Source organism: Chaetodon trifascialis, chromosome 22, assembly GCF_039877785.1.
Source record: "Chaetodon trifascialis isolate fChaTrf1 chromosome 22, fChaTrf1.hap1, whole genome shotgun sequence".
Classification (NCBI taxonomy): Eukaryota; Metazoa; Chordata; class Actinopteri; order Chaetodontiformes; family Chaetodontidae; genus Chaetodon; species Chaetodon trifascialis.
Genome location: NC_092077.1, coordinates 522,854 through 538,738, shown reverse-complemented (window position 1 = coordinate 538,738; position 15,885 = coordinate 522,854). Strand labels below are relative to the sequence as shown.

The 15,885-nt window shown below is 43.2% G+C and overlaps 1 protein-coding gene across 1 annotated transcript in view; it reads left to right on the top strand.

Annotated features, from left to right (window-relative positions):
* The first annotated feature begins 1,914 nt into the window (after positions 1-1,914).
* Positions 1,915-15,885, top strand: part of slc5a9 (solute carrier family 5 member 9) — a 61,378-nt gene continuing 47,407 nt past the window's right edge. The window contains exons 1-2 of the mRNA XM_070991939.1: positions 1,915-1,980; positions 3,253-3,324. Coding sequence (XP_070848040.1) covers positions 1,915-1,980; positions 3,253-3,324 — 138 coding nt within the window. The remainder of the gene's footprint in view (positions 1,981-3,252; positions 3,325-15,885) is intronic.

Here is a 15,885-nt window from a genome sequence, read left to right as displayed (position 1 = left end):
ACCTGATGTATCGACTGGTCATTTTTATAATGCCATCCAAAACGGCTGGCATTATGGCGCTGAGGGATGGCTGCGATATCCCAGACCTAAGGACATAATTTAACTGAATTATATCATACCCAAAAGGGGCTTTAGACAGACAATGTAACATTATATAATATTAATCATATCAAACACTTACCTGTCGGCTAATTCCCACTGAAAGGAGCCGGTCGCCAGGAACTCCAGAGTGGTCAGCACCTGGATATGCACCGGGATGGCGCGGTTCCGGCGGGTGGGTCTATCTAACACTGGGCCCAGTTCAGCACATAGATCCAAGAGCACCGCTCTAGGGAATCTAAATCGGCTTATTAGCCAGTCATCATCACGGGCCAGGAAATCTCCGTGGTCCCTAAAACTTCTCTCCATCCTGATCCTACCATTTGCGTGATCTTCCAGCAGTGCCAGCGCATCCATTGTGCAGCATTACGCACAAGTGTCACCGCACTATTTATATGCTTACTCAGCAAATTGAATGATTGTTACACACCTTGTCACAATTACTACTAATCAATCAGTGCCATCCACCGTTCTGTATCATTTGAAGATGGAAGTATGATATATGAACATTGTGCATAGAGTAGTAGGCCTAACGGCTCGCTAAAGGAACACATGTATAACACTGCAGACTTGGGTGTTTATGATTACGCGGGTCTATAAGTCTGATATGTGATGACATTAAATGTATGAGATCAGTCTAGCTTCAATTCACCACCTCACCATCTGCAGCGCCAGTTCCCCTGTCTCCAAAATGTTCGTAAGCAAGCATCAAAGTTGGCGTACCGGTGTGCACATTCTCACGCTAAGTTTATTTTTATAAATCACAACCTTTGCGTAGGAAGTTGCGTACGTAACTTTTATGCCCCGTTTTGTGCGTAAGCAAGTTTTATAAATGAGACCCCTGGTCTTCCCCAGAAAGTCTGCCAATTTTCAATGAAGCCCACACAGTTTGCTGGACACCACCTTGACAGCCAGCGATTGATCCGGCTAAACATGTCATCACTGGTCAGATTTTGCAGGGGTCCAAAGAAAACTACGGAGTCCAAAATCATTTTAGCATATGTACACACCGATTCCATATTAACTTTAGTGACCTCCAATTGGCGTAACCGGGTGTCATTACCACTGACGTGAATAACAGTCTTTATCAGTATTTACGCTTATCCTTAGCCAGCAGTTTCAAATTTGATTCTACGTCGCCCGCTCTGGCCCCCGGCAGGTATTTGACTATGGTTGCTGGTGTCGCTAACTTCACGTTTCTCAAAATGTATAATAACAACAATATGGGTACAATTAAAAAATTAAGAAAGGTCAAACCTTTTCAGGTAGTAAAAGATAAGGTAACCAGTGTTTCAGACAAAGCAGAAATGCATATTATTGGAGGGTAATAGGAAGTCAGTTGACTCATCTGACTTACCTCGGTTGATTATCTCAGACCTGAAAGGACCAAGCGCTGCCCAAACACCTAAGAGCTCTGCTGAAGCATCTCGCACAATTTTATCTGCGCTGAGGTTGTGAGATTACCAAAGTGGACAATGCTGACTAGTTTAAATAATTGTTAAGGGTTTCAACCAGAACTTTTTTTCTGCATTGAGGCAACTACAATTTGTCATTCACACATTCTCTGGAAAATCAACCCCACTGCTGTCACATCTGACATTTTGGCATCATCTATGATCTTGCTGACAGTTTGTATTGGTACATGATTTTTTTAAGATATGTACTTTTATCCATTTTTTTCAAATTTCATTTTATGGTGTACATATGTCAAAGAACAAGAAAATGCTACCATAGTGAAGTTCTTTTCTGTACTTGCATGCAGGCAGCAGCTCCTCTGGGTTCACTACTGCCACACCTCCCAACACAGGTCTCAGAATGGAAGCTGCTGACATCATTGTGGTTGTCATCTACTTTATCTTTGTCATGGTGGTTGGAATCTGGGTAAGACCTGGAAGTAGTTCAACTCATTCCACACATTCATAAAGATCTAGCTCAGGTGAAAAGGTGTCCATGATATTGTGTTGTGAGATACTCAAAACAGTGAAGGAACTAGGAAATCACAGGAGAGATCAGAACAATCTGGCAACAGGTAAAGCCAAGCGGCATCCTTAAATACCCAAGGAATTATCAGCCTGATGCTCGCCAGGTGCGCTGCTGATTAGGCGGAGCCAGCTGAGTGCAGGGACACACCCAGCTTCAGACAGAATGGGGAACAGTCAGACAAATAACACTAAGGGAAAAGCAAATAGGAAAACACTAGGACAAGACAGGTTAGTAGATCCTAACATCACTGACTGAAGAATAAAAACAAACCAAGGAATCCTTGCAAAAATGAAAAAAATAGAACTCACTAAATTTGGAAAGTACCCTCTGCTACTCAAGAATCTGCCGCAAGAGTGACTGCTCCCTGGACACCATCAATTCAATTCAATTCAATTCAAGTCAAGTCAAGTCAAGTCAAGTCAAGTCAAGTCAAGTCAAGTCAAGTCATATAGCACAACATCACAACAGAAGTTATCTCAGGACACTTTCCATATAGAGCTGCAAACTCTTTCCAATCAAGGAGGTGGGTGAGAGGAAGATGTTAGCCAAACTGACATCAGTCATGGACAACCCCTCTCACCCCCTGCCTGACATGGTGGGGGCCTTAAGCAGCTCCTTCAGCAATAGCATGTTGCATCCATTGTGTAAGAAGGACCGCTACCGCAGGTCCTTTAGTTCAGTGGCTGTCAGACTGTTAACTAACACTAACATTTAACTGTCAAAATGATTTAACATAACAATGTGTTGATGTTGTTTCACATCAAAACATCGCAAACCTACTGTTTACACCACTGTCTTATTTTCATTTGTTAATATACAGTACTAACAAATGAAAATACAGTACATCCATACATGGATGTTTACATCCATGCAAACATCTTGTACAAAGTTGCACTTTGTCCTACAAAACATTGTCCTACTGTACCCCTTAAGTCTTTGTCCATTTACCAGAAGGGTGCCTTGGTACAAATACTTAGAAAGAACATTATAATAATGACGTACAGAGCAATTCTGGGAAATCCATTCTGAGAAATCACACCAGGGATACCTGGTGTGATTTCTGACCTGCCACAAGAAAATACGAACTTTATTTTGATTGTAAACACATCCACTTCCAGTGTTGTTTTGAGTGTACTGCTGGCCTTACCTTTACCTCTGTCTCTCCTATAGTCATCAGTGCGAGCCAATCGCAACACTGTTGGGGGTTACTTCTTGGCTGGCCGTTCAATGACCTGGTGGCCTGTGAGTATCAAAACTTCTGACTGGCGTGCATGATGTTTTGTTATCAATTCCAGGTTAATGTGCTATATGTTACATTCTACATGGCTTTGACAACAGAATATTATGTTCAATTGTTTGAATTCTAGCCCTATTTTGTACTGAATAGTTAAGTCTGGCTGCTCTTACACCTACCATCACATTACATCACTATTGTGATGTCTCAGTGTTGACAGAGTAGGGCTATACAGCGGCCCAGCATTGTGAACCCAAAAGTTAGAGAAAAAAGCACCATAATGAATGAAGGAAAATTAATCAGAGACGCTTTGCTGTTTCCCTGGTAACCTATACACAACTGAACTCAAGGGGTGTGAGATTTTTATTAAATACGCTCACAATGAATATCAGACAGCTGCAATCAATTAGTCCTCAATCAACTCAAACACACAATAAACATCATAACATTAAGTTTGCCCATCATAAACACCAAAAAATAAATGTACATTTAATAATTGGGAGCACCGACTCAATACCCCCACTTGCTCTCACATTATTACATCATATACAAAAACAAAAAACCTTTTTTTTCCCTCTGTTCTTTTCAGTTTGTTTCCCAGTTATCTCCAAACATGAATTTGGCAAACTTAATCAACTTAAATTTTGTTGCAGGTTTGGTCATCAAATCTGCTACCATCTGATCAGTAGGACATAACTCTGAGTATTTTCCTATCATTCACAGTGGACCGTATGAAGTGGTACTTGATGTCCACATGTTTACATCTCTGTCTACTGACAGGATTTTTGGCTAAGGTGACAGTACCTTGGTTGTCTTCATACACCATGCATATAGATGTTTATCTATGCCCTCCAAAAGTTGTGTGAGGTACAGACACTCCTGGATGGTAGTGGCAAGTGCAATATACGCTGACACAAGTGGACAGTGCTATGGTTGGCTGCTTTTTGGTTTTCCATGACACTAAAGTGTCGCCCTTGGTTAGGCTTATACAATAACCTGATGTACTTCATATATTATTGACATCAGCAGCCCAATCCGCATCACTGGATGTTTGTATACCCAGGTTCTCATCACTTTTCCTGTAGCACAACTCTTTGTTACTTGTGCCTTTGGTGTGTTGGTGCACGTTGTTTTGTTTTGTATTGTGCTTTAATTGTTTTTTGCGACGGTAGCCAGAGCTCTTTCATCAGAGAAGAGCTCATGAACATCAGGGTAACAATATCAGAGGATTTATTTCCTAATTTCTGCTCCCTACACTGGAAACTTTGGACATCCTGGTCAAAGGTGCGCTCAACTTTGCTCATGCAGCGAAATGTCAGAGGAGAGGAAAACGGGCCGGTGCGCTCGTGCATCTTCGCCGGTGCACACTACGCACAGTGTTACCAGGAATATTTCTCTTTAATGTGTGTTCACTGCCCAACCAACTGGAGGAATTGCAACTGCTGTTGGGTAAAAACAGAAACTTTTCTTTATCTGCGGTTTTGTGCTTCTCGGAGACATGGTTGTGTGGCTTAATACCGGACTCTGCGCTGCAGCTGGCAGGATTCTGCAGCGTGCAGGATGCACAGTGCGTGCTCGCCGACCAGATACTGTGTGTGAAGCGGACCAACCCAGACTCTTTAGTTATTGTCCTTGGTGACTTTAACAAAGGTAACCTCACTCACGAACTCCCTAAATAGAGGCAGTTCTTTAAATGCCCGACCAGAAGAGAATATTCTGGATTACTGTTACATCATAGTCAGGGATGCTTATCACGCTGTCCCCGTGCTGCACTGGGCCACTCTGACCACGTCATGGTCCACCTGATTCCTGTGTACAGGCAGAAACTAAAGCTCTGCAAACCTGTAGTGAGGACATCAAGGAAGTGGACCAGTGAGGCTGTAGAGGATCTCCAGGCGTGTTTGGACTCTACTGACTGGGATGTGTTCAGGACTGCTACCAACAGTCTGGATGAGCACACGGAGGCTGTGACATCCTACATCAGCTTCTGTGAGGACTGCTGTGTTCCATCACGCACCAGGGTGAATTACAATAATGACAAACTCTGGTTCACAGCCAAACTCAGACAGCTAAGGTAGAGGCCTTCAGGAGTGGGGATAAAGACAGATTCAAAGAGGCGAAGTACAAGATTAGCAAGGTGGTGAAAAAGGCTAAACCACTGTACTCTGAGAAGCTCCAACACCAGTTCTCAGCTAATGACTCTGCATCTGTCTGGAAAGGATTCAGGCAGATCACCAACTACAAGCCTAAAGCCCCCCACTCCATCACGACTGACACCTAGCCAACGACCTGAACGAGTTCTACTGCCGCTTTCAAAGACAAAGGGACAGTGCAGCAACCATCCCCCACGACACCTCCCAACAGCTCCAGCTCCAGTCACCTCCACCAATGCCCACCTTAAAGGCCCCACCCACCTACCTCAGTGACGACCCTTTCTATCCATGGGAGGGACGTCAACAGACTCTTCAAGAGACAGAACCCCTAGAAAGCAGCTGGACCGGATTCTCTCCCCCCATCTGCCTTGAAGCATTGTGCTGATCACAGTGTTCACAGACATTTTCAACACCTCACTGGAGACATGTCATGTGTCAGCCTGCTTCAAGTCTTCAACCATCATCCCTGTTCCCAAGAAGCCAAGGACCACAGGACTTAACGACTTAAGAGCCGCTGCCCTGACCTCTGTGGTCATGAAGTCCTTTGAGCACCTTGTGCTCTCACGCCTCAAGGACATCACCGACCCTCTCCTGGACCCCCTGCAGTTTGCCTACAAAGCCAACAGGTCCGTAGACAATGCAGTCAACTTAGCCCTCCATCCTCCAGCACCTGGACTCTGCGGGAACCTACGCCAGGATCCTGTTTGTGGATTTCAGCTCTGCTTTTAACACCATCATCCAAACTCTGCTTCAGGAGAAGCTCTCCCAGCTGTGCGTGCCTGACTCCACCTGCAGGTGGATTACAGATCCTATCTGACAGGAAACAGTGCATGAAGCTGGGGAAACACATCTCTGACGCAAGGACCATCAGCACCAGATCCCCCCAGGGCTGCGTTCTTTCTCCTCTGCTCTTCTCCCTGTATACTAACAGTTGCACCTCCAGTTACCAGTCCGTCAAGCTCCTGAAGTTTACGGATGACACCACCCTCATCTGACTCATTTCTGATTGTGACGAGTCCGCTGACAGGTGAGAGGTTTACCATCTGGTAACCTGGTGCAACCAGAACAACCTAGAGCTCAATGCTCTAAAGACAGTGGAGATGGTTGTGAACTACAGGAAGAACTCTGCCTCACCTGCCCCCATCACCCTCTGTGACTCCACTATTAACACTGTGGAGTCTTTCCGCTTCCTGGGAACTAGTGAGAGAGACCTCAAGTGAGAGCCGAACATCAGCTCCCTCATCAAGAAAGCACAGGATGTACTTCCTACAGCAGCTGAAGAAATTCAATCTGCTAAAGACAACGATGGTGCACTTCTACACAGCCATCATTGAGTCCATCCTCACCTCCTCCATCGGCATCTGGTACACTCCTGCCACTGCCAAGGACAAGGGCAGACTGCAGTATGTCATTTGGTCTGCAGAGAAGGTGATTGGCTGCAATCTCCCATCTCTTCAGGACCTGTACACCTCCAGGACCCTGAGGCGTGGCTGATCCCTCCTACCCCAGACACAAACTACAAACTCTTTGAGACCCTCCCCTCTGGCAGGAGGCTGCGGACCAAAACCTCATGCCCCCAAAACAGTTTTTTCCTGTGTGCTGTCAGCCTTATCAACAAGGCCCGGAACCCCCCGACACTCTTCAGTCTCCACCTCTGCCTCTACTTGTCACATGGACATTGCCATAACTCTATGCATTACATTAACACTCAGCTTGGATTTCCTTGTTATTTTACTTGTTGTTTTATTGTATCACCGCCAGCTGTACTGCTCTTTTTATTCTGGAAAAAAAAACCAGACTGTGTATATATTTATATTGTTATATTTTGTCATATTTTTTACTTTTTAATAGCTTATTTTTAGAAGATTTGTCATGCACCTACTTCACCAAAACAAATTCCTGAGATACCTAGTACATGCTTAACTGTTCCCCACTGCTGTTTGGTAGGTTCAGTAAAGTTCTGTGACAATTTGTCAAATAGATGAGGCTTCCTACTGCCTCGCTGTATCTCGTGTCATCATTCATCAGTGCTGCATCATCCATGTAGTTCAGTTTTGTTCACACGGTGTGGATCTAGGTTTACAATCCTGTGCACCCCGCGCAGTGCTATTTTCCTGCAGCACAGGCAGGCGCCAAAGTCTGCACCGCCACGCCCCATCGGCGAAGTGGACCTGCTGCATCGGCGGTGGAATCGAGAAAAGAGCCTCTTGTCATTTACACATGAATGGGCAGAGCACACAGACGACACTTCTGAGCAGCACTACTGACATTCACCTCAGGCTGAGAATAAGTAGCTAGCTAGAGCACACACATTCAAATCTAAAACATGGGTGCTATTATTGGTTGCAAATACTGGTATGCAAGGTTTCTTATTACTTTAGCTTTATACATACATGATTTTTTTTATTTGTATAGATGCACATGTGGAAATTGTGCAACAATGCAGTCAGAGCCTGAAAACATATGCTGCCAGGAGATGCCACAGGTAACATTATCTTTACCTATACTTATGATCACAGTGTATGATTGCAGATAACATGCCACTGCAGATGCTCACCTTATGTTATGCATAATATCTCTGGACTCTCAACGATCAGTCCTGCCAAATCTGTGTGTACTAGCTCTAGAGGATTTTTTTTAGTTCTTGCACCAGGGTCTCTGTTTCTGGTTTGGAAAAAATTCCCCATAGTGCACACTTCACAATGTGGAGGTTTGTTTATTGGACCTTTAATTTTCATGCCATCAACAACATTTTGTAACCTCTGAATGTCATCATAGATGCAGTGCCCCAGAATCTCATGCCATGTCTGCATATCAAGACATCCCCTGCACTGATCTTCACATTCATCATCATCATTATTTACTGTGTTAAAATAATATAATCTCTCATGCACGTGAATGTGGAATTTCGTATCATCTCTGTGGATCAGAACGTCCTTCCCTTTCTTGAATATCACGGTGCTTCTGCTGGCAGTGGCTGCTTTCACCGAGAAAATGTCTTGTGGATAGGATGGGATGTACAAAGTCTGCCTCAGTGTGGTGTTCAGATGCCTGCCTCTGCTGTCAATCAGACAGACCTCTGCATCGCTGTGGTGCTCTGCCACCCCCATTGCACCTTGCGCTGTCAGCCAGCTCCACGCAGTGTGTCTCGGTCTGGAACTCCTCATCAAACCTCTTGAACTTGGCGAGCTCTGTAATGATATGCAATGTTGCCCCGCAGTTGACCATCAGACCCCTCACGTTGACACCTGCTGCCCCCTCACTCACTCGGAAGGCGTACTCTTTGTCCTGGTCTTCTGTCTCCCTGTAGACTTTGAGTGCATCGTCTCGGTCTCTGCGCTGTTTCCTTCTGCAAGTGGTGTTCCAGTGTGTGGTGCTCCTGCAGTTACTGCACCACAACTTGCTCTGGCAGGCTCTGGCCAGGTGTCCCTTCAGGCCGCATTTGAAGCACGCTAGGTCCGCTGCTGCCCTCTCTGCTCCCCGGTCACCTGCACTGGCAGGTCTCCTTCTCTGCTGATGCCTGCGCGCCTTCATCACGTTGTCACCTGTTGCTGCAGCCTGCATCTTCTCTGTGTCCTAGTAGCTGCGTAGCTTTGTTTTAAACTTGGCAAAAGATATGGTCTCATCACGTAGTGTAATATGTACCGCAAATGGTTTGAAGGATTCAGGCAGCCCCTTCAGAACCAGCTACCAGTGGTCCATCACTCAACGTTTCACCAACATTTCTCAAAGCTGTGATTGCGGTGTCAGGGTAGATCACATATTCAGTCACACTTTCACTGTCTGACTATTGAAGTGATGTCAGTTCTGTATAAAGGTTGATAATGCGTGGCTTTTCTTTACCTTGGTAATAGTCCCTTAAAATCTTCAGAGTTTCTCGCCCGTCATCTGCTGCCACATTGCTAGTGACAGACTTCTGTCATCCAAGAACTGGATAAGTTCTGCATATGCCTTGGCATTCTTGGATGCATCCACTAGCAGCTCCTCTACGTCTTCCGTGTCGGTGTCATTTAAAACAATGTTTTTCAGGCCCTGAAGATGAAGGTGGCTCAAAATTTTCATCTCACATAGATCATAATTCTTTTCATCTCCATCAAATAGGAGCCGAGACCAGCGGCTTGTGTCTATGATTCTTCTGCTCATGGTGCTAACAGCGTCTAATCATCACAAACGGTGGAAACACGCTAAACTGTCTCTGGATTACTCTGGGCCCATAACCTGCTGACAGAGTAGGGCTATACAGCGGCACAGCATTGTGAACCCAAAAGTTAGGGAAAAAAGCACCGTATACAAGGAAAAATTCATCTGAGACGCTCTGCTGTTTCCCAGGTCACCTACACACAACTGAACTCAGATGCGGGTGCAAGACTTTTATTAAACATGCCCACAATGGATATCAGACAGCTGCAATCAGTCAGTCTTCAATCAACTTAAACACTCAGTAAACATAACAAAACATTAAGTTTGCCCATCACAAACACAAAATAACACATGAACATTTAATAACTGGGAGCACTGACCCCACACTCAATTAATCAACTATGATGGTGCTTGGCCATTTAGGGCTTTGTAGTTAAGGAGGAAGATATTAAATTCTATTCTAGATTTTACAGGGAGCCTGCAGAGAGACAATACTGGAGAAATTATGTGAGATATGAGAAATATCTCTTTTCCTTGTTTTTGTCAGAACATATGTCACAGCATTCAGGATCAGATGGAGAGTCTTTAACAGTGTATTGGGGCAGCCTGATAGTAAGGAACTGCAATAATAAAAATAATTTTCAAGTATAACTCCTCTTCTGTTGACTTTTGAATCAACTGATTTATGTGGTTGGGTGGCAGACGCTCTCTATGGGAATTTGGGTGAATAACTGCTCTAATGGAAAAATAAATAAGTGCGTAGGACTTCAGCCTCCTGGTCTCAACTCTGAGTTAGTAGTTTTGGTTCACTCATAAACTCAGTCAGACTCTCTAAATGACAGCTGCTCCGTCCAAAACAGGATGAATGCCATCTCTGCTAATCTGACCAGGTTTTCCCCAGAAAGTCTGGCAATTATCTACAAAACCCGCATCACTTGCTGGACACCACTTCAACAGCCAATGAGTGATTGATGACATGCGGCTAAACATGTCATCACAGGTAAGATTTGGCAGGGGTCCAGAGAAAACTACAGAGTCCAAAATTGTCTTTCCATATTGCATATTGCCCACCAACTCAATATTAATTGTAGTGACCTCCAATTGGCGTAATCGGGTGACATTACCACGTGAATAACAGTCATTATTCACTGAATTAGTCACTATTCTCGCTTATCCTTTGTCAGCAGTTTCAATTTTGATTCAACACTCTGGTACCAGGAATACATTTGACTATGGTACCTGGTCTTACTAACCTGGTATCACTAGCTTTTTCTTATTATTTTTCTTTCATTTTTCTTAATAGAGCTGCAAATAGTCAGAGTTGGTTGTGGTGGGTGGGTTGCTGAGTGGGGAAAACCTGTTAGAAACATGAACTGGCTGGTGATGAACAGTCACCATGCTACTGTGGTTTCCCAGCTGCTTGGAAGCTGCCAAGGCATGTCTAGCAGGTGCTACACTGGCTACTGGGGCCTGCACAACTACAGCAGCTAATGATTGAGTTTCCATGGTGTGGAGCCCCACTTTGAATTCATTAAGCCTCACTTCCGACAGAGCAAATAACATACATTTATTATATGAGCCATTATCACTGAAAGAGGCACGGGAATACCTAACAAAGAGAGCAGTCACCAAATGCTAAGGTATAGGTGTCCTACAACACTTTTTAACAGACACTCTGCAGCCAATCAGAATCGAGTATTCACCCAGACCATGGTGTAACAAGGAGTTATACGGTCTGATGGAGTTACATTTACACAATTTCAATTACAATTTCTGATTCATAATCAGAGTACAACTACTTTTTCGGAGATGTTAATCAACTATTTGGATTGTAATTGTGATGGTTTCAGCGGAGCAGTGAGTGGGTATTTGTGCGCTACTTATGCATTCAGGCAGTCTGCAATACTTTGCCACGCTTTCTCTCGTTGTTTTATAACTGTGGCGGTGTTGCCTTTCTTTTTAATTTGGCCCTTCCCCTCCTCGTAAGCCTCCATGAGGACTTCTGCCTCCGACGGGGAAAAGTATGCCACTCTAGTTGCCATGGTGAATCGGTAAATCTGTGATCAATGGCGGGGTCTATTTGAGGAAGCCGCGTGCACATACTTATCCAGCATAGGTTTCACCTGGCTTGTTGAATCCGTGTCTGCTCAAAAAGTTTTATCAACAAGTACTGTTTTTCTATTATTTTGCACTGGCCTGCACACCGTAAAAGTATTAAAATGGAAAGTAACTTGTACTCTGAGTAATTTATTAACCAGGTACTTTTTTACTTTTACTTCAGTAGGTTTCTCAAATAGTCATTTTTACTTTTACTTGAGTCATTTTTTATAGGAGTAATTATATTTTCACTTGAGCATAAATTTTCAGTACTTTACCCACCTTTGGTGTTATGTATAGTGGTTGTACAGTAGATGTACATGTATTTTGCATGACATAATATAGTTGAAGGGCAATAAAATATGCACAATCCTAATTGGCTCTGAAAGTCTATTTACAGATGAGCCACAATCTGATTGGACTAAACCCAGAACAGCTGGAGATACTGTTTGACCCTTGTAACAACGCATCTGCTTGTTGAAGTTTTTGCAGCAGGAGTAATTCCTTTTCTAAATACCTTAAACTATGTTTATTTAACATTTCATAACTTAGAAAATGATTGTTCAAACAAATTTTTGTTTGTTCTGGTGAGGTATTTCCATACTGTTGATTGTAGTTGTGCCAGGTTGATTGATGTTTGAAGGATTGTTCATGTTTGCTTGGGTAATAGGGGACCACAGAGTATTTTTTTACTTGCAGATAATTTTACTGTTTTCAACAAATCTTACTTTCAGGATAATGTAACTTGAGTGACATTGTTGTGTTTTTGTTTCAAGATGTTTTTCACAGTTCATGATTATTTCTTAAAAGAATTAGTCAACAGAAGTTTGGTAATGCACTGCACAGTCTTCCTCAGCAGGTGGCGCCCGTGAGCGTGTGGCAAGCACTGAGGACAAAAAAGTTGCAGAAGAAATTTTCTCCTTCTCATCCGATAATCAGATGTATTGTAGCAGTAGACTAATAGAGTAGCAACAAGGCTGTAGTTTTTCCGGCAGTAGAGAAGATGTGCAGGGCAAGCAGACTACTGGAGAGAGAGAAACCATAAATTGTGCACTGATCTTGATGTTAAGTGGTCCAACGTTACAGTAATAAAATCATTACACTGAAGTCCGCCTGTCTCTGGCTGCTGCAACATAGTCAAGTATTGGGACACACAGCCATTTTTCTGCCTCTTGCTTTTGCTGCATGTCTGCTGCTTTAGCATTTGTACTTGTACAGCACTCTGTAACATGTTAAAATCGTAGAAGACAACTGTGATTTCTTGACAGCAACTACCTACAGGGGGGCCCAACTGCATATCTGTTGTAGATACCGTAGAGGGGAAGGAAGTCATCGAACTAGCAAGCAAGCCACTCTGTTGGAGCATGGCAGTGGTGGTTGTTTAACAACAACAACTACAACAACAACAACAACAATAATAATATAATAAACTTAAATTGTATAGCACCTTTCATACAGGAGTTGCAGCTCGAAGTGCTCGGACAAGAAAGGAGTCAAATGCAAGTGGGTGCTCTTCATAAAAAGACAGAATGGACATAAAAACAGGCAATAATTAATGCAAAATAAGACTGAACTAAGTATGAAAATAAAAGGAGAGACAATGCATAAAAACACACTATAAAATATCAAAATCTAGGTAAAAATAGAGTAATGTAAGGATAACAGGATAGACATAAAAACAGATAAAAAGTGAATGTAAAATAAGATGGAATAAAGACAATGCATAAAACTAAACAGTATTTTAAAAGCAATACAGCAGTGTATAAGTGCGAGGCAATGCACAAAAGTTTCAGACCTGTATTAGGAAGTCATAGCGAGTGAAAGGTAAAAGTAAAGAGAAGGGTTTTTAGCTTTCTTTTGAAAATGTCAGTGAGCTGGCTAAGGTGACAAAAAAAAAAAGTTTTAGTCACCTTGTTGATGTGGGACAGAGTCTAGGATGACACCAAGATTTGTAACCTCAGATTTAATCCAAGGAGTTAATTTTCCCAGATTATTGAACACCATTTCTCTCTTTGTTTTAGATTTAGTTTTGTCCTCATGATGATTGTTCTTCCATTTATTTATTGCCAAAAAACAGTTGGTGATGGAGTGTAAAGCTGCAGCATCATTTGGTTCAGCACAGATGTATGGTTGTGTGTCAACTGCATAACTATGGAAACAAACATTGTGTTCTCTAATGACTTCACCCAAGTGCAGCGTATATAATGAGAATAGTAATGGACTGAGACAGCGCCCTTGTGCAACCCCAAAACAGATATATTATATATAGATATAACAGTCATATTTCTCAGACACATGGTCTCCAAGACTAATGAAAAACTTCCTCCCTTTGATGTGTGTTTTAAAAAAGTTTAAGACAAGTCAGAAAAACAAAAAGCTAGTCAAGATCATTGTTTTAGATATCATGGTCAATTGTATCAAATGCTGCAGTAAGATCCAAAAGAAAGAAAGAAAAGACCTTATTTTCATGAATTTAGTCTGGGGTCAAAGCAAACACAGTGGCATAAAAATGTCAAGATAAAAAAAAACTAGGTCTATGTATATGCACAAGTGGGTTTATGATGTACAATTGTGAAAGACAGCATCAACACAGTGCTACATTACATGATGCTGCCATTAAACATTGCCATTTGCCAACAACTGCCATTTTGAGTCATAAAATGTTTATAGCAGTGACATACATACTCCAAAGGACCTCAGTCTTCTTAGCAGGTGCAGCGATTTTGTCGCATCCTGTACAGGGCATCTGTGTTGTTTGTCCAGTCCATTTTCTTGTTAACGTGAGCACCCAAATATTTGTAATCCCCCGCAATCTCAATGTCCAAATCCTGGATGTTCACAGGTGTAGTCTGTGGTACCTTCCATTGGAAATCAATCACCATCTTCTTTGTTTTGCTGGCATTTATAGGCAGATGGTTCAGTCCACACCAGTCAACAAATCAACAACGTCAACAAAGTCCACGCTGTCACTATGCCGGCTTCTTCTAGCCACCCTTGAGCAGTGATGGTTGGATTGTGTTGAAAGCACTGGAGAAATCAAAAAACATGACCCTGACTGTGCTTCCAGTATGCCCCAGATGAGAAAAACATTGAAGAGTCAACTTAATTGCAATGCAAAACTGCTGCACAGCTGTCACCTCATTACATGTATCAGACCACTTCTTTGTGAATTCTCTGTATCCTTACCAGAGTACCCACAAGCTCCGTCGCAAATGGTCTCCTTCAGACGAAACCTCCAATCCCTCACACCGGCTCAACTCTCCAATGAGGTCTCTACAACCATGCCTCCTCACAGTGTTTTCTCCTCACTCCCTGTGAATGAGGCAACAGACACACTCTGCTCTTTGCTAGAAGCCTCTCTGAACAATCTATGCCCACTCTCATCCAAACTTGCTTGTAAAACCCCCACAAGTCCATGGCTCACCAGTCTCATCAAGGAGCAACAGGCGGTGCTCAGAGCAGCCGAGAGAGAAAATGGAGCAAAACCATCAGCAACCAGTTCTCTGAGCCTGACCAACATACCACCAGCTAACAGAGCCTCACTCTCCTCATTTTTCCAGGTCACAGAGGGGCAAGTCTCCAACCTTCTGCTTGACTCTTGCCCCATTACCTGTCCACTGAACCCTATACCCTATGTCCTCTTGCAGGCCATCTGGTGTACACTTATCCCTACTGTGATCCACATGATCAACTCCTCACTTGCAATGGATGTGTTCCCCACTGCTTTTAAACAATATCCCACGACCCCCACTGTTAAAGAAACCTACACTCGACCCAGCTCAGGTTGAAAATTACATGTCGGTTTCACTCCTCCTACTCTTCTTTCCAAGACTCTTCAGTGCACAATCTTTAATCAGGTCTCTGAACTCCTTTCTGATCACAACCTGCATGATCCTAGGCAATCCGGTTTCAAACGCAGACACTCTAAGGAGACTGTGCTCTTATCTGTAGTGGAAACACTTTGATCAGCTAGGGCTACCGGTCACTCCTCTGTTCCATTGGCTGCCTTTGACACGGTTAACCACCAAATCCTCCTCTCCACACTTGCTGAGTTTGTTATCTCAGGATCTGCTCTCCGCTGGTTTGAGTCAAGAACAGATCAGTATCCAGCTTGACTCAGCTCTGCTCAAAAATCTGCTCGAAACTTAGGTGTCATGATTGATGACCAAGTAACTTTTA